Source organism: Oncorhynchus mykiss, chromosome 3 (genome assembly GCF_057628025.1).
Source record: "Oncorhynchus mykiss isolate SJ-2025 chromosome 3, ASM5762802v1, whole genome shotgun sequence".
In the NCBI taxonomy this organism is placed as follows: Eukaryota; Metazoa; Chordata; class Actinopteri; order Salmoniformes; family Salmonidae; genus Oncorhynchus; species Oncorhynchus mykiss.
This window is the reverse complement of record NC_143024.1, coordinates 11,201,546-11,226,071: the sequence shown is the minus strand read 5'-3', so window position 1 is coordinate 11,226,071 and position 24,526 is coordinate 11,201,546. Positions and strand designations below refer to the sequence as shown.

The 24,526-nt window shown below is 46.7% G+C and overlaps 1 protein-coding gene across 1 annotated transcript in view; it reads left to right on the top strand.

The window, feature by feature from the left end:
• The window catches only part of LOC110510431 (neurobeachin-like protein 2), a 136,189-nt gene that overhangs the window by 64,572 nt on the left and 47,091 nt on the right, over nucleotides 1–24,526 (top strand). Inside the window, exons 18-30 of the mRNA XM_090220591.1 lie at nucleotides 2,375–2,705; nucleotides 3,216–3,298; nucleotides 4,020–4,112; nucleotides 4,566–4,743; nucleotides 5,718–5,851; nucleotides 7,234–7,393; nucleotides 11,091–11,193; nucleotides 12,529–12,682; nucleotides 13,535–13,690; nucleotides 15,720–15,879; nucleotides 19,491–19,579; nucleotides 22,025–22,203; nucleotides 23,311–23,869. Of these exons, the coding sequence (XP_090076717.1) occupies nucleotides 2,375–2,705; nucleotides 3,216–3,298; nucleotides 4,020–4,112; nucleotides 4,566–4,743; nucleotides 5,718–5,851; nucleotides 7,234–7,393; nucleotides 11,091–11,193; nucleotides 12,529–12,682; nucleotides 13,535–13,690; nucleotides 15,720–15,879; nucleotides 19,491–19,579; nucleotides 22,025–22,203; nucleotides 23,311–23,869 (2,379 nt within the window). The remainder of the gene's footprint in view (nucleotides 1–2,374; nucleotides 2,706–3,215; nucleotides 3,299–4,019; nucleotides 4,113–4,565; nucleotides 4,744–5,717; nucleotides 5,852–7,233; nucleotides 7,394–11,090; nucleotides 11,194–12,528; nucleotides 12,683–13,534; nucleotides 13,691–15,719; nucleotides 15,880–19,490; nucleotides 19,580–22,024; nucleotides 22,204–23,310; nucleotides 23,870–24,526) is intronic.

Here is a 24,526-nt window from a genome sequence, read left to right as displayed (position 1 = left end):
AGGTTGGGTGAGCTAGCGAATAGATTGCTGATTTGCTATAGGATCGGGTGCAGCACAAACCTCAAATTGTATGGAGAGAGAATTGCCTATATAAATATTTGCAGCTCCAAAACAAACGTGGTAATCAAGAATATGAACTGTTTACTCTGCAAGCTCACCAGCAATGGAGCAACAATTTACTAGCACAGGTCTACTAATCTTTAGGTAGGTAACAATTTACTAGCATAGGTCTACTGATCTTTAGGTAGGTAACAATTTACTAGCATAGGTCTACTGATCTAAAGGTAGGTAACAATTTACTAGCATAGGTCTACTGATCTATAGGTAGGTAACAATTTACTAGCATAGGTCTACTGATCTATAGGTAGGTAACAATTTACTAGCATAGGTCTACTGATCTATAGGTAGGTAACAATTTACTAGCATAGGTCTACTGATCTATAGGTAGGTAACAATTTACTAGCATAGGTCTACTGATCTATAGGTAGGTAACAATTTACTAGCATAGGTCTACTGATCTTTAGGTAGGTAACAATTTACTAGCATAGGTCTACTGATCTATAGGTAGGTAACAATTTACTAGCATAGGTCTACTGATCTATAGGTAGGTAACAATTTACTAGCATAGGTCTACTGATCTATAGGTAGGTAACAATTTACTAGCATAGGTCTACTGATCTATAGGTAGGTAACAATTTACTAGCATAGGTCTACTGATCTATAGGTAGGTAACAATTTACTAGCATAGGTCTACTTTTATTTTTTGTATTTTTTTTATTTCACCTTTATTTAACCAGGTAGGCAAGTTGAGAACAAGTTCTCATTTGTAACTGCGACCTGGCCAAGATAAAGCGTAGCAATTCGACACATACAACAACACAGAGTTACACATGGAATAAACAAAACATAGTCAATAATACAGTAGAACAAAAGAAAACAAAAAGTCTAGATACAGTGAGTGCAAATGAGGTAAGGGAGTTAAGGAAATAAATAGGCCATGGTGGCGAAGTAATTACAATATAGCAATTAAACACTGGAATGGTAGATCGGCAGAAGATGAATGTGCAGGTAGAGATACTGGGGTGCAAAGGAGCACCCCAGTATCTTGTTGGTGCGTCTCTTGTTGGTGCGTCTCTTGTTGGTGCGTCTCTTGTTGGTACGTCTCTTGTTGGTACGTCTCTTGTTGGTGCGTCTCTTGTTGTTGCGTCTCTTGTTGTTGCATCTCTTGTTGGTACGTCTCTTGTTGGTACGTCTCTTGTTGGTACGTCTCTCGTTGGTACGTCTCTCGTTGGTACGTCTCTCGTTGGTATGTATCTTGTTGGTACGTCTCTTGTTGGTACGTCTCTTGTTGGTACGTCTCTTGTTGGTACGTCTCTCGTTGGTATGTATCTTGTTGCGTCTCTTGTTGGTACGTCTCTTGTTGGTACGTCTCTTGTTGGTACGTGTCTTGTTGGTACGTCTCTTGTTGGTACGTCTCTTGTTGGTACGTCTCTTGTTGGTACGTATCTTGTTGGTACGTCTCTTGTTGGTACGTATCTTGTTGTTGCGTCTCTTGTTGGTACGTCTCTTGTTGTTGCGTATCTTGTTGTTGCGTATCTTGTTGGTGCGTCTCTTGTTGGTACGTCTCTCGTTGGTACGTCTCTCGTTGGTACGTCTCTCGTTGGTACGTCTCTCGTTGGTACGTCTCTCGTTGTTGCGTCTCTCGTTGTTGCGTCTCTCGTTGTTGCGTCTCTCGTTGTTGCGTCTCTCGTTGTTGCGTCTCTCGTTGGTACGTCTCTCGTTGGTACGTCTCTCGTTGGTACGTCTCTCGTTGGTACGTCTCTCGTTGGTACGTCTCTCGTTAGTATGTCTCTTGTTGGTGCGTCTCTTGTTGGTACGTCTCTTGTTGGTACGTCTCTTGTTGGTGCGTCTCTTGTTGGTGCGTCTCTCGTTGGTACGTCTCTTGTTGGTGCGTCTCTTGTTGGTACGTCTCTTGTTGGTGCGTCTCTTGTTGGTGCGTCTCTTGTTGGTGCGTCTCTTGTTGGTGCGTCTCTTGTTGGTACGTCTCTTGTTGTTGCGTCTCTCGTTGGTACGTCTCTCGTTGGTACGTCTCTTGTTGGTGCGTCTCTCGTTGGTGCGTCTCTCGTTGGTACGTCTCTTGTTGGTGCGTCTCTCGTTGGTACGTCTCTTGTTGGTACGTCTCTTGTTGGTGCGTGTCTTGTTGGTACGTCTCTTGTTGGTACATCCTACTGGGTCTGACTGGGTGGATAGCTAACAGAAACACTACTATCTTGTCTAACTTTATCGTCCCTCCCTCCCTCCCTACACCCTCCTTTCTTATTCACTCCCTACTCCCTCCCTCCTCCCTTCCTACTCCCTCTCCCTCCCCCTGTAGCCTTTCACCTCCTGTTGTATTGGCTCAGCAGGCCACCGTACCACCACCACCACCACCTCCCCCACCCTGCCTCCTCCCTCCCTCCACCCAGCAGAGATGGGCTTCCCTGCCCACGCTCCCCCCATCACCCGCTCCCAGTCCTTCCCAGCCTCCTTTGCGGCAGGCCGCTGGGGGCCTGGGTCCCTGCGTGACGCTCCCGTCCACACCATCCCCGCCGGGCTGCAGGACACGGAGTGGGGCACGCCCACCTCACTGGACGGGCTCCTGGGGACCGCCTTCATCTGTCATGAGGCCCTGCAGCCAGCGCACACCAAGGCCCTATACACTGCTGGTACACACACACACCAAGGCCCTATACACTGCTGGTACACACACACACACCAAGTCCCTATACACTGCTGGTACACACACACACACACCAAGGCCCTATACACTGCTGGTACACACACACACCAAGGCCCTATATACTGCTGGTACACACACACACCAAGGCCCTAGACACTGCTGGTAGGATTAGGACTCACATAGAATATCACATCATTATACAGCATCAATCATATAAGCACCCCTCTTCCCATCCGCACGAGGCTGTGACTTGGTGATCAGTTCCACATGGTTTAAGGCCTACTGGCCAGACTCCAGTTGTTTTCTTCTACCCTCTTCTACATCTGTCTACCCTACTAGTTAGTCGTTTTATTTACAGGGGGACCAAACATTATATACAGTACACACTGTACACACACTAGCTAGGCCACGCGCACTAGGGCCATACATTCTGCAGGTTTCTACACACACCCAACACACTATATATAGTAACCTTGTAACCCTCCCTCCCTCCCAGGCCCCAACCATGTGTCCCTGTTCAAGGCAGATGGAGAGCTGTCGGACCTCAACAGTAAACTGCTTCTCTACTACACTCCTCAGGTGGGTGGCTCACTCACAGGCTCCTCCCAGATCACAGTTACAATGTTACATAGTTACAATGTACTAAAAGCAAGTAGTAACGCTGTAGTAACAACAGGTAGTAACGCTGTAGTAACAACGGGTGGTAACGCTGTAGTAACAACAGGTAGTAACGCTGTAGTAACAACGGGTAGTAACGCTGTAGTAACAACGGGTAGTAACGCTGTAGCAACAATGTGTAGTAATGCTGTAGCAACAACGGGTAGTAACGCTGTAGCAACAACGGGTAGTAACGCTGTAGCAACAACGGGTAGTAACGCTGTAGTAACAACGGGTAGTAATGCTGTAGTAACAATGTGTAGTAATGCTGTAGCAACAACGGGTAGTAACGCTGTAGCAACAATGGGTAGTAACGCTGTAGCAACAACGGGTAGTAACGCTGTAGTAACAACGGGTAGTAACGCTGTAGTAACAACGGGTAGTAACGCTGTAGTAACAACGGGTAGTAACGCTGTAGTAACAACGGGTAGTAACGCTGTAGTAACAACGGGTAGTAACGCTGGAGCAACAACGGGTAGTAACGCTGTAGCAACAACAGGTAGTAACGCTGTAGTAACGCTGTAGTAACGCTGTAGCAACAACAGGTAGTAACGCTGTAGTAACGCTGTAGTAACAACGGGTAGTAACGCTGTAGTAACAACGGGTAGTAACGCTGTGATTAAAACACTTGTATTTGTCTCAGGCCTTCAAGAGTCAGATCTGTGTGGACCTGTCTCCTAACCACCAGTATAATGGCAGACTGACAGGCCACAGGGTGGTGAACTGGGACATCAAGGTGTGTTGCTATTCATTTTCCCTCCAACAGTTGCTACTGTATTTGTTAACCAAGAGCTCAGTAAACTAGTTGGACCTGGCAACATCACTGTGTTTGGGTGAGGGTTCCTCGAGTGACAAGACTGTGACTGTGTGTATGTCTCTGTGTCTGACTGTGTGTATGTCTCTGTGTCTGACTGTGTGTATGTCTCTGTGTCTGACTGTATGTCTCTGTGTCTGTGTGTATGTCTCTGTGTCTGACTGTGTATGTCTCTGTGTCTGACTGTGTATGTCTCTGTGTCTGACTGTGTATGTCTCTGTGTCTGTGTGTATGTCTCTGTGTCTGACTGTGTATGTCTCTGTGTCTGACTGTGTATGTCTCTGTGTCTGTGTGTATGTCTCTGTGTCTGTGTGTGTATGTCTCTGTGTCTGACTGTGTGCATGTATGTATGTTTCTGTGTGCGTATCCCTGTAGGATGTGTTGAACACAGTGGGGGGCATGGGGGTTCTACTGCCCCTCCTGGAACAGGTGTGTGAGCCAGAGCAGGCGGAGGGAGGAGGTCAGGAGACGTCAGACCTGCTTGGACCAGAACTAACCTGTAGCTCCTCCCGGGGGCCTGTCGACATGCTGCTGCCACTGGGCAAGTCCTCCGGTCAGTAGCAGTGTGTGTTTGTACTGCTGTATGTGTGTGTTGGAGATAATAGAGAGACAGATATATTATACTGTATTATCAACTGGGGGGGTTCCAGCCCTGAATGCTAATTGGCTGAAACAGCATTTCAGCCATGTGTATATCACACAATATACCCACAGGTATACTTGTTTACTGCTCTAATTACATTGGTAACCAGTTTATAATAGCAGTAAGGCACCTCTGGGGTTTGTGATATATGGCCAATATACCACGGCTAAAGGCTGTGTCCAGACTGTACTCCGCTTTGGGTTGTGCCTAAGAACAGCCCTTAGTCATTGTACATTCAATAAGCCAGAGGGGATGTGTTATATGGTCAATATACCACGGCTAAAGGCTGTGTCCAGACTGTTTACATTCAATAAGCCAGAGGGGATGTGTTATATGGTCAATATACCACGGCTAATTAGAACAGTAAAAATAAATGTTTTGTAATGCCACGGCTTTCAGCCAATCAACATTCAGGTCTCGAATCGGTTCTATCCCCGAATGCTGATTGGCTGACAGCCGTGGTATATCAGACCGTGCACCATGGGTATGACAAAACATGTATTTTTACTGCTCTAATTATGTTGGTAACCAGTTTATAAAAGCAATAAGGCACCTCAGGGGGTTTGTGGTATATGGCCAATATACCATGGCTAAGGGCCGTGTTGCATTGTGTCTAAGAACAGCCCTTAGCTGTGGTATATTGGCCTTATATCACACCCCCTCGGGCCTTTATTGCTTAATTGACATACTTTGCAAGGTCAGTGGGTGTTAAAGAGCTACGTTACTGGGAATATTGATTGAATTTAGTAGTTTGGACATTTTGATTTTGGAAATGGTGCTTCGTGAACACTGATGAAGCGCTATCGTACTCAATAGGCTAATTTTACATCAATTAATGTGTGTGTGTGTGTGTGTGTGTGTGTGTGTGTGTGTGTGTGTGTCAGATGGTCGGCTGGAGAGGAACAGTGTAGCAGCCTTCCTGCTGATGGTGAAGAATCTGATTCGTCATCACCCTGTCAACCAGGAGAGCCTACTGAACTGCCACGGACCCAGCATTATAGGAGCTATGCTCACTAAGGTACTGGCCCATTATAGGAGCCATGTTCACTAGGGTACTGGCCCATTATAGGAGCCATGCTCACTAAGGTACTGGCCCATTATAGGAGCCATGTTCACTAGGGTACTGGCCCATTATAGGAGCCATGCTCACTAAGGTACTGGCCCATTATAGGAGCCATGTTCACTAAGGTACTGGCCCATTATAGGAGCCATGTTCACTAGGGTACTGGCCCATTATAGGAGCCATGCTCACTAGGGTACTGGCCCATTATAGGAGCCATGCTCACTAGGGTACTGGCCCATTATAGGAGCCATGTTCACTAGGGTACTGGCCCATTATAGGAGCCATGTTCACTAGGGTACTGGCCCATTATAAGAGCCATTCTCACTAAGTACTGTCAGTAAACAATGGGAATGACTTAGATTTAAGTAGCAGCTAAAACCTGGGTCATGTTATTGTGTGTAGATGTGTATCCATAGTAGCTAATGACCAGACCAGAGCCATCATCATCCTACGGTACTGTAGTAGCTAATGACCAGACCAGAGCCATCATCATCCTACGGTACTGTAGTAGCTAATGACCAGAGCCATCATCGTCCTACAGTACATTCCAGAGGAGGTTTCTAGGAGCGTAGAGGAAGGGGGGCTCGTGGTGTGACAGGATATGAGGGTATATAAGACTGCTGGGCTGAGCATCCTGTTAGGAAACCCTTCTCTAACGATCCCACACAATTACCCTACACACACACACACACACACACACACACACGTATGCTTGCACACGCATGCACTCGCAGACACGCATACAAACACAACACACACACACACACAACGCCCCCCTCACACACTCACACCCCTCACACACACACAGGGATATGAGGGATACACACACAGTGACTCCCAGTCGTAGTACCACACTGACACACACCATGTCACGTTGAGAGTGACTTCCTCAACGACAGACAGTTTTACCCGACTTAGTCATTTGACCTTGGTTCCTCTGACTCTCCCTACAGTAGGACAGATAAACAGTACAGACACACCTTGGTTCCTCTGACTCTCCCTACAGTAGGACAGATAAACAGTACAGACACACCTTGGTTCCTCTGACTCTCCCTACAGTAGGACAGATAAACAGTACAGACACACCGTGGTTCCTCTGACTCTCCCTACAGTAGGACAGATAAACAGTACAGACACACCTTGGTTCCTCTGATTGTCCCTACAGTAGGACAGATAAACAGAACAAACACTTGTACAGCTTGTCTCCCTTTTTAATCTTCTACTCCCCCATCTCTCTCCCTCCCCCACCTCTCTCTCCCTCCCCCACCTCTCTCTCCCTCCCCCGTCCCCCGTCTCTCTACCCTCCCCCATCTCCCTCTCCCATCTCTTTCTCCTAGGTCCCAGGTAGTATGATGGATATGTCTGTTCTGATGGCGTGTCAGTTCCTGTTGGAGCAGGTATCCAGTGAGGAGAACAGTCCGTTGCTCCTGCAGCTCTACCAACACCTGCTATTTGACTTCCGCATCTGGAGCAGCAGCCACTTCGCTGTGTGTCTGGGTAAGAGCAGTCATTATAGCCTGGTAGCCAGTAGACTTCCACATCTGGAGCAACAGCCACTTCGCTGTGTGTCTGGGTAAGAGAGAGCAGTCAGGCATTATAGCCTGGTAGCCAGTAGACTTCCGCATCTGGAGCAACAGCCACTTCGCTGTGTGTCTGGGTAAGAGAGAGCAGTCAGGCATTATAGCCTGGTAGCCAGTAGACTTCCACATCTGGAGCAGCAGCCACTTCGCTGTGTGTCTGGGTAAGAGAGAGCAGTCAGGCATTATAGCCTGGTAGCCAGTAGACTTCCACATCTGGAGCAACAGCCACTTCGCTGTGTGTTTGGGTAAGAGAGAGCAGTCAGGCATTATAGCCTGGTAGCCAGTAGACTTCCGCATCTGGAGCAACAGCCACTTCGCTGTGTGTCTGGGTAAGAGCAGTCAGGCATTATAGCCTGGTAGCCAGTAGACTTCCACATCTGGAGCAACAGCCACTTCGCTGTGTGTTTGGGTAAGAGAGAGCAGTCAGGCATTATAGCCTGGTAGCCAGTAGACTTCCGCATCTGGAGCAACAGCCACTTCGCTGTGTGTCTGGGTAAGAGCAGTCAGGCATTATAGCCTGGTAGCCAGTAGACTTCCGCATCTGAAGCAACAACCACTTCGCTGTGTGTCTGGGTAAGAGCAGTCAGGCATTATAGCCTGGTAGCCAGTAGACTTCCACATCTGGAGCAGCAGCCATTTCGCTGTGTGTCTGGGTAAGAGCAGTCAGCCACTGTAGCCTGGTAGCCAGTAGACTTCCACATCTGGAGCAGCAGCCATTTCGCTGTGTGTCTGGGTAAGAGAGAGCAGTCAGGCATTATAGCCTGGTAGCCAGTAGACTTCCACATCTGGAGCAACAGCCACTTCGCTGTGTGTCTGGGTAAGAGCAGTCAGGCATTATAGCCTGGTAGCCAGTAGACTTCCACATCTGGAGCAGCAGCCACTTCGCTGTGTGTCTGGGTAAGAGCAGTCAGGCATTATAGCCTGGTAGCCAGTAGACTTCCGCATCTGGAGCAACAACCACTTCGCTGTGTGTCTGGGTAAGAGCAGTCAGGCATTATAGCCTGGTAGCCAGTAGACTTCCACATCTGGAGCAGCAGCCATTTCGCTGTGTGTCTGGGTAAGAGAGAGCAGTCAGGCATTATAGCCTGGTAGCCAGTAGACTTCCACATCTGGAGCAACAGCCACTTCGCTGTGTGTCTGGGTAAGAGCAGTCAGCCACTGTAGCCTGGTTGCCAGTTCTGTAGGCCTTTGAACATCAGAGCAGTTGTTGGTTAAAGCACAAACCGATCTGGGAGGGTTATGTCTAGCGTGTCGTCCCTACAGTGTGCAAGACTATCCCAGTATCAACAGACTCTGGTCGGCTCTGTCAAAGCTAACTCTGCCCCTTTCATATGCATGTAGAAGCTCTGTCAAAGCTAACTCTGCCCCTTTCATATGCATGTAGAAGCTCTGTCAAAGCTAACTCTGCCCCTTTCATATGCATGTAGAAGCTCTGTCAAAGCTAACTCTGCCCCTTTCATATGCATGTAGAAGCTCTGTCAAAGCTAACTCTGCCCCTTTCATATGCATGTAGAAGCTCTGTCAAAGCTAACTCTGCCCCTTTCATATGCATGTAGAAGCTCTGTCAAAGCTAACTCTGCCCCTTTCATATGCATGTAGAAGCTCTGTCAAAGCTAACTCTGCCCCTTTCATATGCATGTAGAAGCTCTGTCAAAGCTAACTCTGCCCCTTTCATATGCATGTAGAAGCTCTGTCAAAGCTAACTCTGCCCCTTTCATATGCATGTAGAAGCTCTGTCAAAGCTAACTCTGCCCCTTTCATATGCATGTAGAAGCTCTGTCAAAGCTAACTCTGCCCCTTTCATATGCATGTAGAAGCTCTGTCAAAGCTAACTCTGCCCCTTTCATATGCATGTAGAAGCTCTGTCAAAGCTAACTCTGCCCCTTTCATATGCATGTAGAAGCTCTGTCAAAGCTAACTCTGCCCCTTTCATATGCGTGTAGAAGCTCTGTCAAAGCTAACTCTGCCCCTTTCATATGCATGTAGAAGCTCTGTCAAAGCTAACTCTGCCCCTTTCATATGCATGTAGAAGCTCTGTCAAAGCTAACTCTGCCCCTTTCATATGCATGTAGAAGCTCTGTCAAAGCTAACTCTGCCCCTTTCATATGCATGTAGAAGCTCTGTCAAAGCTAACTCTGCCCCTTTCATATGCATGTAGAAGCTCTGTCAAAGCTAACTCTGCCCCTTTCATATGCGTGTAGAAGCTCTGTCAAAGCTAACTCTGCCCCTTTCATATGCATGTAGAAGCTCTGTCAAAGCTAACTCTGCCCCTTTCATATGCATGTAGCCCAGGGACTTCTGGAGACAGACTGAGACATAACCCTTTGGTACAGAGGGAATATATTATCAGAACTATAACCCACTAATACTGTATGAGTCAATGCCCTCCAGGATGTAAGTCTGTACTCGTGACATCATATAAATTAATGCTGTTTTCCAGTGGTACATTTTCAGACTGCATTGTCAATAACATAGTAGTGAAGGACTTGTGTCCTAAATAACACCCTATTCCCTATATAGTGCACCACTACTTTTGGTAGTGCCTTAAATAGGGAATAGGGTGCCATTCGAGACACACCCAATGTGTGTGATGTGTTGTCTGTGAAGGCTATGTCCAGTACCTCATATTGATGTGTTGTCTGTGAAGGCCATGTCCAGTACCTCATATTGATGTGTTGTCTGTGAAGGCCATGTCCAGTACCTCATATTGATGTGTTGTCTGTGAAGGCCATGTCCAGTACCTCCATATTTATGTGTTGTCTGTGAAGGCCATGTCCAGTACCTCATATTGATGTGTTGTCTGTGAAGGCCATGTCCAGTACCTCATATTGATGTGTTGTCTGTGAAGGGCATGTCCGGTACCTCATATTGATGTGTTGTCTGTGAAGGCCATGTCCAGTACCTCATATTGATGTGTTGTCTGTGAAGGCCATGTCCAGTACCTCATATTGATGTGTTGTCTGTGAAGGCCATGTCCAGTACCTCATATTGATGTGTTGTCTGTGAAGGCCATGTCCAGTACCTCCATATTTATGTGTTGTCTGTGAAGGCCATGTCCAGTACCTCATATTGATGTGTTGTCTGTGAAGGCCATGTCCAGTACCTCCATATTTATGTGTTGTCTGTGAAGGCCATGTCCAGTACCTCATATTGATGTGTTGTCTGTGAAGGCCATGTCCAGTACCTCCATATTTATGTGTTGTCTGTGAAGGCCATGTCCAGTACCTCATATTGAGGTGTTGTCTGTGAAGGCCATGTCCAGTACCTCATATTGATGTGTTGTCTGTGAAGGCCATGTCCAGTACCTCCATATTTATGTGTTGTCTGTAAAGCCCATGTCCAGAACCTCATATTGATGTTTTGTCTGTGAAGACCATGTCCAGTACCTCATATTGATGTGTTGTCTGTAAAGGCCATGTCCAGTACCTCATATTGATGTGTTGTCTGTGAAGGCCATGTCCAGTACCTCCATATTTATGTGTTGTCTGTGAAGGCCATGTCCAGTACCTCATATTGATGTGTTGTCTGTGAAGGCCATGTCCAGTACCTCCATATTTATGTGTTGTCTGTAAAGGCCATGTCCAGTACCTCATATTGATGTGTTGTCTGTGAAGGCCATGTCCAGTACCTGTCGTCTGTGATCAAGGATGGGAAGCAGCGCATGAGGAAGAAGTATGGAGTGCAGTACATCCTGGATACCATACGGACACACTACAGGTACCTCAACAACCCATTACACTACAGGTACCTCAACAACCCATTACACTACAGGTACCTCAACATCCCTTTACACTACAGGTACCTCAACATTTACACTCCAGGTACCTCAACAACCAATTACACTCCAGGTACCTCAACAACCCATTACACTACAGGTACCTCAACATCCCTTTACACTACAGGTACCTCAACAACCCATTACACTACAGGTACCTCAACATCCCTTTACACTCCAGGTACCTCAACAACCCATTACACTACAGGTACCTCAACAACCCATTACACTACAGGTACCTCAACAACCCATTACACTACAGGTACCTCAACATCCCTTTACACTACAGGTACCTCAACATTTACACTCCAGGTACCTCAACAACCCATTACACTACAGGTACCTCAACAACCCATTACACTACAGGTACCTCAACATCCCTTTACACTCCAGGTACCTCAACATTTACACTCCAGGTACCTCAACAACCAATTACACTCCAGGTACCTCAACAACCCATTACACTACAGGTACCTCAACAACCCATTACACTACAGGTACCTCAACAACCCATTACACTACAGGTACCTCAACACCCCATTACACTACAGGTACCTCAACAACCAATTACACTCCAGGTACCTCAACAACCCATTACACTACAGGTACCTCAACAACCCATTACACTACAGGTACCTCAACAACCCATTACACTACAGGTACCTCAACATCCCTTTACACTACAGGTACCTCAACAACCCATTACACTACAGGTACCTCAACATCCCTTTACACTCCAGGTACCTCAACATTTACACTCCAGGTACCTCAACAACCAATTACACTCCAGGTACCTCAACAACCCATTACACTACAGGTACCTCAACAACCAATTACACTCCAGGTACCTCAACAACCCATTACACTACAGGTACCTCAACAACCCATTACACTACAGGTACCTCAACAACCCATTACACTACAGGTACCTCAACATCCCTTTACACTCCAGGTACCTCAACAACCCATTACACTCCAGGTACCTCAACCCTTTACACTACAGGTACCTCAACATTTACACTCCAGGTACCTCAACCCTTTACACTACAGGTACCTCAACAACCCATTACACTACAGGTACCTCAACCCTTTACTGTGGTAATCATAATCTTGATGGCACAAATGATGAATTATGAGTTATCTATGCTTCTTAAAAATGATAGCCTCCATGTAGATGGTAAAAATGTATGACAGATGTATGTACATGTTGTTGTCACTGTTGTTTGTATGCCTCCATATGTCCATAATCTGATTAGTTCATCTCTGTGTGCTCTCAGTGTGGAGAAAGATGGCAGTCCTCTGTCTGATGAAAAGCAGACTGTTCAGATCTCTCTGTTCTCTCTGCTGAGAGACTTCCTCCTCAAGTGTCCTAATGCTGAAGAGCTCCACAGCATCTTGGCCTACACACTGGCTATAGGAGAAGAGCAGCAGGTAGACACACTAACGGAGACATGCTTATTCCTTGTCTTTATTCAGAGTGGTTTTGGATCTAACCATGTCCTTTCTTCAACCCTATAATTCCATTCACATGTCTCCTCCCTCTCTTTCCCTCCCTCCATCTTTGCTTTCTATCCCCTGCCATCTCCCCTCTTCTCAACCTCCCACCTCCACGTCCCCTCTTCTCAACCTCCCACCTCTACGTCCCCTCTTCTCAACCTCCCACCTCCACGTCCCCTCTTCTCAACCTCCCACCTCTACGTCCCCTCTTCTCAACCTCCCACCTCCACGTCCCCTCTTCTCAACCTCCCACCTCTACGTCCCCTCTTCTCAACCTCCCACCTCTACATCCCCTCTTCTCAACCTCCCACCTCTACGTCCCCTCTTCTCAACCTCCCACCTCTACGTCCCCTCTTCTCAACCTCCCACCTCTACGTCCCCTCTTCTCAACCTCCCACCTCTACGTCCCCTCTTCTCAACCTCCTAACTCTCCTCTATTTCTACTCCCATCACTTACTCTCACCGTCCTCTTTTCTCCCCCCTTTCACTCTCTCTCCCCACCCCTCTCCACCCTACCCCTCTCCACCCTCTCCCCTTTCCCCTATTTCTCTCTCCACTCCCTATATTCATCCCAATCACTTACTCTCCCCCTCCCTCCTCTCACTCTCTCCACCCTACCCCACCCTCTCTCTCTCCACCCCCCCCCTCTCTCTCTCAACCCCTCCCTCTCCCCCTCCCTTCTCTCTCTCCACCCCTCCCTCTCCCCTCCCTCTTCTCTCTCTCTCCACCCCTCCCTCCCCCCTCTCTCTCTCTCTCTCTCTCTCTCTCTCTCTCTCTCTCCATCAGGTGGTGAGTGCGTTAGATGTGGTTTACAGTCTGTTGAGGAGCAGCCCTCCCAGAGAACAGGTCCAGGCTGTACTGTTGGAGTGGGGAGTAGAACAGCTCTACTGTCTGCTGCTCAAACCCAGCTTTGGAGATGAGGTCAGGGAGAGAGTCTTCAGGGTAAGTCAGTCTGCTGCATCTCACCACCATTACACCACCACATCACACCACCACACCACACCACCACCACGCCACCACCACACTAACACCACCACACTAACACAAACACCACCACACTAGCACCACCACCACCACACTAGCACCACCACCACCACACTAGCACCACCACATCACACTACCACACCACACTAACACAAACACCACCACACTAGCACCACCACCACCACACTAACACCACCACCACACTACCACCACCACCACCACACTAACACAAACACCACCACATCACACCACCACACCACACCACCACACCACACCACACTAACACCACCACACTAACATCACCACCACCACACTAACATCACCACCACACCAACATCTCACCAACATATCACCACCACACCAACATCTCACCACCACACCAACATCTCACCACCACACCACCATCACACCACCACCATCACACCAACATCACACCACCACACCAACATCTCACCACAACACCAACATAACACCAACATCTCACCACCACACCAACATACCACAACATCACACCACCACACCAACATTACACCAACATCACACCACCACACCAACATACCACAACATCACACCACCACACCAACATAACACCAACATCACACCACCACACTAACATTACACCACCACACCACCACACCAACATCTCACCATCACACCACCATACCACAACATCACACCACCACACCAACATCTCACCACCACACCAACATCACACCAACATCTCACCACCACACCAACATCACACCAACATCTCACCACCACACCAACATCTCACCACCACACCAACATCACACCACCACACCAACATCACACCAACATCACACCAACATCACACCAACATAACACCAACATCTCACCACAACACCAACATCTCACCACCACACCAACATAACACCAACATCTCACCACCACACCAACATCTCACCACCACACCATCACCACACCATCACCATCACACCACCACCACACCATCACACCACCACAACACCACCATCAAACCAACTTCACACCATCACACCATCACACCATAACACCAACATCACACCCCCACCATCTCACCACCACACCAACATAACACCAACATCTCACCACCACACCAACATCTCACCACCACACCAACATCACACCAACATCTCACCACCACACCAACATCTCACCACCACACCAACATCACCACCACACCAACATCACACCAACATCACCATCACACCACCATATCACACCACCACACCACCACCACACCATCACCATCACCACACCATCACCATCACACCACCACACCACCATCAAACCAACTTCACACCATCACACCAACATCACACCCCCACCACCACACCATCACCATCACCACACCATCACCATCACACCACCATACCACACCACCACACCACCACCATCACCACACCACCACCATCACACCACCACACCATCACCATCACCACCACCATCACACCAACATCACACCACCACCACACTAGCACCACCACCACATCACACTACCACATCACACCACCACACCACACCACCACACCACCACCACACTAACACCACCACCATCACACCAACATCACACCACAACACCAACATAACACCAACATCTCACCACCACACCAACATACCACAACATCACACCACCACACCACCACCACACTAACACCACCACCATCACACCAACATCACACCACCACACCACCACCATCACACCAACATCACACCACCACACCACCACATATTAGACCCTCTGTCAGTCAGTATTTTGGCCACTGCTGGGGTAAGCAGGAAATCTGGACTCCTCCAACCAGGACTTCTGGAAAACCTGTGCATGTTGGGGAATTTACCAAAGATACTGCAACTATAGCCATTCTATGTTCAGAGTTTTACCTAGTCATACACTCAATACACAATCTCCCCATCTTTCCTAGTTTATCTGAGCCGTAGGTCAGTGTTGTTATTCATCTCCTGCTCTCCTCCTTGGTCATTGACGCAGGTTCTGTACAAGATCCTGAAGAGTGAACGAGTGTCTGAGCGCGCCAAGCAACGTGTCAAGTTGAAGGATTTTGGATACCTGGGTCTTGTTTGTTTTCTAGGAGACGTCCCCGTAACCATGACCACCGTGCGCTGTCTTTACGAGCAGGTCCTCGCAACAGGTAGGCCTCAAATATAGCCTCTGGTCGTGTCCCAAATGGAGCCCCATTCCCTTTAGCCCACCTATAATTTAGCCCAAACAACTACCTCTTTCCCTACTGTATTTTATTTATTTATTTATTTTGCTCCTTTGCACCCCATTATTTTTATTTCTACTTTGCACATTCTCCCATTGCAAATCTACCATTCCAGTGTTTTACTTGCTATATTGTATTTACTTTGCCACCATGGCCTTTTTGCCTTTACCTCCCTTATCTCACCTCATTTGCTCACCTCGTATATAGACTTGTTTATACTGTATTATTGACTGTATGTTTGTTTTACTCCATGTGTAACTCTGTGTCGTTGTATGTGTCGAACTGCTTTGCTTTATCTTGGCCAGGTCACAATTGTAAATGAGAACTTGTTCTCAACTTGCCTACCTGGTTAAATAAAGGTGAAATAAATAAATAAAAATACAGTCTAGTAAACTATTAGGGCCCATTGTGCCCTGTCAAAAGTAGTGCACTCTATAGGGACTAGGGTTCTCATAGGGCTCTGGTCAAAAGTAGTGCACTATATATGGACTAGGGTGCCATTTGGGTGTCAACAACTCTGTGTTGTTGTTTTTGTCACACTGCTTTGCTATATCTTGGCCAGGTCGCAGTTGTAAATGAGAACTTGTTCTCAACTGGCCCAACTGGTTAAATAAAGGTGAAATAAAATAAAATAAATAAACATTTGGAACACATCCTCTGAGAGGGACAGACAGAGGAATACTGAGAGGAAGGGGGGAGGATGTTCATGATGTAGTTGCTAAGTAAAGAGTCCATTTAAAAGGATCCATTTAATAGGGGCTCCCGAGTGGCGCAGCAGTTTAAGGCACTGCATCTCAGTCCCTGGTTCGAATCCAGGCCGTATCACATCCGGACGTGATTGGGAGTCCCATAAGTCGGCTCACAATTGACTCAGCATCGTCCGGGTTTGGCCAGGGGTAGGTCGTCATTGTAAAGAAGAATTTGTTCTCAACTGGCCTACCTGGTTAAATAAAGGTTAAATAAAAATGTCATAAAAATGTCCTGTTTTTCTGTACAGTCATCCTTTTACAATGCATTTTGTTCTTGTATTGATGGTTAGTCTTCAGAAAGGTTTTAGAGCTGAAATGTCAACATGAAACAGTCTCAACTATAACCTTGTTGTTCCTATAGTATGTATACCTATAGGAGATATATCTTACTGTGTATAACCCCTCTCCTTGTTGTTCCTATAGTATGTATACCTATAGGGGATATATTTTACTGTGTATAACCCCTCTCCTTGTTGTTCCTATAGTATGTATACCTTTAGGGGATATATTTTACTGTGTATAACCCCTCTCCTTGTTGTTCCTATAGTATGTATACCTATAGGGATATACTTTACTGTGTATAACCCCTCTCCTTGTTGTTCCTATAGTATGTATACCTATAGGGATATATTTTACTGTGTATAACCCCTCTCCTTGTTGTTCCTATAGTATGTATACCTATAGGGGATATATCTTACTGTGTATAACCCCTCTCCTTGTTGTTCCTATAGTATGTATACCTTTAGGGGATATATTTTACTGTGTTTAACCCCTCTCCTTGTTGTTCCTATAGTATGTATACCTTTAGGGGATATATTTTACTGTGTTTAACCCCTCTCCTTGTTGTTCCTATAGTATGTATACCTATAGGGATATACTTTACTGTGTATAACCCCTCTCCTTGTTGTTCCTATAGTATGTATACCTTTAGGGGATATATTTTACTGTGTATAACCCCTCTCCTTGTTGTTCCTATAGTATGTATACCTTTAGGGGATATACTTTACTGTGTATAACCCCTCTCCTTGTTGTTCCTATAGTATGTATACCTTTAGGGGATATACTTTACTGTGTATAACCCCTCTCCTTGTTGTTCCTATAGTATGTATACCTTTAGGGGATATATTTTACTGTGTATAACCCCTCTCCTTGTTGTTCCTATAGTATGTATATCTATAGGGGATATACTTTACTGTGTTTAAACCCTCTCTTTGTTGTTCCTATAGTATGTACAGTTGAAGTCGGAAGTTTACATAAACTTTAGCCATATACATTTAAACTCAGTTTTTCACAATTCCTGACATTTAATCCTAGTAAAAATTATAGTTTTAGGTCAGTTTGGATCACCACTTTATTTTAAGAATGTGAAATGTCAGAATAATAATAGAGAGATTGATTTATTTCGGCTTTTATTTCTTTCATCACATTCCCAGTGGGTCAAAAGTTTACATACTAATTGAGTGTATTTGGTAGCATTGCCTTTTTAAATAGTTTAACTTGGGTCAAACATTTCAGGTAGCCTTCCACAACCTTCCCATAATAAGTCGGGTGAATTTTGGCCCATTCCTCCTGACAGAGCTGGTGTAACTGAGTCGGGTTTGTAGGCCTCCTTGCTCGCACACGTTTTTTCAGTTCTGCCCACAAATTTTCTACAGGATTGAGGTCAGGGCTTGGTGATGGCCACTCCAATACCTTGACTTTGTTGTCCTTTTAAGCCATTTTGCCACAACTTTGGATGTATGCTTGGGGTCATTGTCCATTTGGAAGACCCATTTGTGACCCAGCTTTAACTTCCTGACGGATGTCTTGAGATGTTGCTTTAATATATCCACATCACACCCCCTCATGATGCCATCTATTTTGTGAAGTGCACCAGTCCCTCCTGCAACAAAGCACCCCCACAACATGATGCTGGCACCCCCGTGCTTCACGGTTGGGATGGTGTTCTTCAGCTTGCAAGCCTCCCCCTTTTTCCTCCAAACATAACAATGGTCATTATGGCCAAACAGTTCTATTTTTGTTTCATCAGACCAGAGGACATTTCTCCAAAAAGTACGATCTTTGTCCCCATGTGCAGTTGCAAACCGTAGTCTGGCTTTTTTTATGGCGGTTTTGGAGAAGTGGCTTCTTCCTTGCTGAGCGGCCTTTCAGGTTATGTCGATATAGGACTCGTTTTACTTTGGATATAGATACTTTTGTACCTGTTTCCTCCAGCATCTTCACAAGGTCCTTTGCTGTTGTTCTGGGATTGATTTGCACTTTTTGCACCAAAGTACGTTCATCTGTAGGAGACAGAACGCGTCTCCTTCCTGAGCGGTATGATGGCTGCGTGGTCCCATGGTGTTTATACTTACTTACTATTGTTTGTACAGATGAACGTGGTACCTTCAGGCATTTGGAAATTGCTCCCAAGGATGAACCAGACTTGTGCAGGTCTACAATTGTTTTTCTGAGGTCTTGGCTGATTTTTTTTGATTTTCCCATGATGTCAAGCAAAGAGGCACTGAGTTTGAAGATAGGCCTTGAAATACATCCAGAGGTACACCTCCAATTGACTCAAGCGGTGTCATTTAGCCTATCAGAAGCTTCAAAAGCCATGACATAATTTTCTGGAATTTTCCAAGCTGTTTGAATGCACAGTCAACTTAGTGCATGTAAACTTCTGACTTCAACTGTATGTCTATAGGGTATATACTTTACTGTGTATAACCCCTCTCCTTGTTGTTCCTATAGTATGTATATCCATATACTTTCCTGTGTACATCTGATTGTCATTGTTTTGTTTAGATGCCACTCCTAACTTCAGAGACCTGCTGGCTGTGGTCCACCTGTCCCATCGTGCTGAGCTCACTGTCCGTCTGGACGTCTGTCGCAAGGTCAGTCCTTACCTACTCTAATCTTCTTTCCCTTCCACTGTCCTGTTTCCCCTCCTCTAGTCCTCTTTCCCCTCCTCTAGTCCTATTTCCCCACCTCTAGTCCTCTTTCCCCACCTCTAGTCCTCTTTCCCCACCTCTAGTCCTCTCTCCCCCCCTCTAGTCCTCTTTCCCCCCCTCTAGTCCTCTTTCCCCACCTCTAGTCCTCTTTCCCCACCTCTAGTCCTCTTTCCCCACCTCTAGTCCTCTTTCCCCACCTCTAGTCCTCTTTCCCCACCTCTAGTCCTCTTTCCCCACCTCTAGTCCTCTTTCCCCACCTCTAGTCCTCTTTCTCCACCTCTAGTCCTCTTTCCCTTCCTCTCGTCCTCTTTCCCCACCTCTCGTCCTCTTTCCCTTCCTCTAGTCTTCTTTCCCTAGCCTCTAGTCCTCTTTCCCTAGCCTCTAGTCCTCTTTCCCTTCCTCTAGTCCTCTTTCCCCTACTCTAGTCCCCTTTCCCTTCCTCTAGTCCTCTTTCCCCTACTCTAGTCCCCTTTCCCCTCCACTGTCCTCTTTCCCCTCCACTGTATATCTTCACATTCTCTCAGGTCATTACTAAGTATAGTACAATTGAAGATAAAGGTATAGACTATTGGGCAGCTAAAGGTATAGACTATAGGGCAGCTACAGGTATAGACTATTTGGCAGCTACAGGTATAGACTATTTGGCAGCTAGAGGTATAGACTATAGGGCAGCTAGAGGTATAGACTATAGGGCAGCTAGAGGTATAGACTATAGGGCAGCTACAGGTATAGACTATAGGGCAGCTACAGGTATAGACTATAGGGCAGCTACAGGTATAGACTATTGGGCAGCTACAGGTATAGACTATTGGGCAGCTACAGGTATAGACTATTGGGGAGCTACAGGTATAGACGATTGGGGAGCTACAGGTATAGACTATTGGGCAGCTAAAGGTATAGACTATTGGGCAGCTAAAGGTATAGACTATTGGGCAGCTAAAGGTATAGACTATTGGGCAGCTACAGGTATAGACTATAGGGCAGCTACAGGTTTAGACTATAGGGCAGCTACAGGTATAGACTATTGGGCAGCTACAGGTATAGACTATTGGGCAGCTACAGGTATAGACTATTGGGGAGCTACAGGTATAGATTATAAAATTTCTCCAAAAAGTACGATCTTTGTCCCCATGTGCAGTTGCAAACCGTAGTCTGGCTTTTTTTATGGCGGTTTTGGAGAAGTGGCTTCTTCCTTGCTGAGCGGCCTTTCAGGTTATGTCGATATAGGACTCGTTTTACTTTGGATATAGATACGTTTGTACCTGTTTCCTCCAGCATCTTCACAAGGTCCTTTGCTGTTGTTCTGGGATTGATTTGCACTTTTTGCACCAAAGTACATTCATCTGTAGGAGACAGAACGCGTCTCCTTCCTGAGCGGTATGATGGCTGCGTGGTCCCATGGTGTTTATACTTGCGTACTATTGTTTGTACAGATGAACGTGGTACCATCAGGCATTTGGAAATTGCTCCCAAGGATGAACCAGACTTGTGGAGGTCTACAATTGTTTTTCTGAGGTCTTGTCCTCTTTCCCCACCTCTAGTCCACTTTCTCCACCTCTAGTCCTCTTTCTCCACCTCTAGTCCTCTTTCCCTTCCTCTAGTCCTCTTTCCCTTCCTCTCGTCCTCTTTCCCTTCCTCTCGTCCTCTTTCCCTTCCTCTAGTCTTCTTTCCCTAGCCTCTAGTCCTCTTTCCCTAGCCTCTAGTCCTCTTTCCCTAGCCTCTAGTCCTCTTTCCCTAGCCTCTAGTCTTCTTTCCCTTCCTCTAGTCCTCTTTCCCCTCCACTGTCCTCTTTCCCCTCCACTGTATATCTTCACATTCTCTCAGGTCATTACTAAGTATAGTACAATTGAAGATAAAGGTATAGACTATTGGGCAGCTAGAGGTATAGACTATAGGGCAGCTAAAGGTATAGACTATAGGGCAGCTACAGGTATAGACTATAGGGCAGCTACAGGTATAGACTATAGGGCAGCTACAGGTATAGACTATTGGGCAGCTACAGGTATAGACTATTGGGCAGCTACAGGTATAGACTATTGGGCAGCTACAGGTATAGACTATTGGGGAGCTACAGGTATAGACTATTGGGCAGCTACAGGTATAGACTATTGGGCAGCTACAGGTATAGACTATAGGGCAGCTACAGGTATAGACTATTGGGCAGCTGAAGGCTTGATTGTTCCCTGTTTTTGTCTTTCTCTCCCCTTCTCCCTCTCTCTTTCCCCCTGCTCTCTCCCTCGCCTTCTCCACCCTCTCTCTCCATCACTTCTCTCTCTCTCCATCACTTCTCTCTCTCTCTCTCTCTCTCTCTCTCTTTCTCTCTCCATCGCTCCTCTCTCTCTCTCTCTCTCTCTCTCTCCATCGCTCCTCTCTCTCTCCTTCTCCCAGCTCTTCTACCTGATCTATGACAATGAGGACTATGTTCGTCAGCTGGCCCGTCAGCCAGGCTGGCAGGATGTGTTAACTAAGCTCTATATGAAGGAGTCCTATGAGTCTCGCGGTCCCTCCCTGGCAGGCTCCAGCACCCACAGCTCCCTGGACCCCTCCTCCTCCCGCCCCCCTCTCAGGTAGGGATGAGTTCCATTAGTCGATTGAGGGAATAACTTATGTGATATTTTATATTTCTGGACAATAAACAAGATAGTTTCTGGATTCAGCTCTTCCCCTGCTATAGATCAGTTAACATGTGTTCAGCTCTACCCCTGCTATAGATCAGTTAACATGTGTTCAGCTCTACCCCTGCTATAGATCCGTTAACATGTGTTCAGCTCTACCCCTGCTATAGATCAGTTAACATGTGTTCAGCTCTACCCCTGCTATAGATCCATTAACATGTGTTCAGCTCTACCCCTGCTATAGATCGGTTAACATGTGTTCAGCTCTACCCCTGCTATAGATCAGTTAACATGTGTTCAGCTCTACCCCTGCTATAGATCCGTTAACATGTGTTCAGCTCTACCCCTGCTATAGATCAGTTAACATGTGTTCAGCTCTACCCCTGCTATAGATCAGTTAACATGTGTTCAGCTCTACCCCTGCTATAGATCAGTTAACATGTGTTCAGCTCTACCCCTGCTATAGATCAGTTAACATGTGTTCAGCTCTACCCCTGCTATAGATCAGTTAACATGTGTTCAGCTCTACCCCTGCTATAAATCAGTTAACATGTGTTCAGCTCTACCCCTGCTATAAATCAGTTAACATGTGTTCAGCTCTACCCCTGCTATAGATCAGTTAACATGTGTTCAGCTCTATCCCTGCTATAGATCAGTTAACATGTGTTCAGCTCTATCCCTGCTATAGATCAGTTAACATGTGTTCAGCTCTATCCCTGCTATAGATCAGTTAACATGTGTTCAGCTCTACCCCTGCTATAGATCAGTTAACATGTGTTCAGCTCTATCCCTGCAATAGATCAGTTAACATGTGTTTAGCTCTATCCCTGCTATAGATCAGTTAACATGTGTTCAGCTCTACCCCTGCTATAGATCAGTTAACATGTGTTCAGCTCTATCCCTGCTATAGATCAGTTAACATGTGTTCAGCTCTATCCCTGCTATAGATCAGTTAACATGTGTTCAGTTCTTTCCCTGCTATAGATCAGTTAACATGTGTTCAGCTCTTTCCCTGCTATAGATCAGTTCTTACTAAATGTTGAACTGCTCCCCTCTCAGGAGAGATCACAGCATGGTCATAGAGGACTCTCAGTACGCTCACACAGACGTCTTCCTCCCTTACACCTCGCCGGACGATGAAGAGGAGGAGGAGGGAGACGGCGAGGGCCTGGTAGGGAGGAATATCTCAGAGCGTTTCTCCGACCTCTCTCGGTCTTCCCCTAACAGCAGTGGAGGCACGTTGAAGGACTTTGACGACTCTCTCCAATTTAAGTCGTTTGACTCGGTAGAGCAGGGGAGCCACTCGTCCTCCCTCTCCAACACCGTGGACATCCCCTCCGGTCGGCCCCAAGAGGAGGCTCTCTACCACCCTCTGTCCCCCTTCGGCACCTCGCCCTTTGAGCTGGAGCTGGGGGGTATGAGGGGTGAGACGAGGACATGGAACCACAACCCTGTGGGGGGTAGTCAGGCAGGCACCCCCTCCCCCCTGGAGCACAGCCGGTCGTTCCCCTCTCTGAGACCCAGGAAGAGCTCCAGTCTGTCCAACGTGCTGGACGACACCAACTATGGAACTGACCCCCGGGCAGCTGACACCATCTCCAACACCTCCAACCCACAGGTACTGCTGCCCTAACCTTAGCCCTAACCACAGGTACTGTTATCCTAACCTTAACCTTAGCCCTAACCACAGGTACTGTTATCCTAACCTTAACCCTAACTTTAACCACTGGTACTGAGCATTCCTAGGAGGCATGTTGTGTGGTGTTTGAATAAACTGGACCAATGTGTTGAATATGAAGCCCAGTGTCTTGTGTAATGTACCGTATCCATAATGCTCACCGATTTCTCCTGAAATGAGTCAGTCAGAAAATCACAAGTATTAGCATCCCGTGAGCATGTTTCAGAGTCCACAGTCGTGATAGTCTGGTAGACTCTGTGACCCCCATCTGCGGGGGTCGCACAGCCTGACCTCGTACCTCAGAAAAATTCCCATCCAACATGGCTCAGTGTACATGACTCCTATTCAACCAACATGGCTCAGTGTACATGACTCCTATTCAACCAGCATGGCTCAGTGTACATGACTCCTATTCAACCAGCATGGCTCAGTGTACATGACTCCTATTCAACCAGCATGGCTCAGTGTACATGACTCCTATTCAACCAATGTGGCTCAGTGTACATGACTCCTATTCAACCAACATGGCTCAGTGTACATGACTCCTATTCAACCAACATGGCTCAGTGTACATGACTCCTATTCAACCAACGTGAC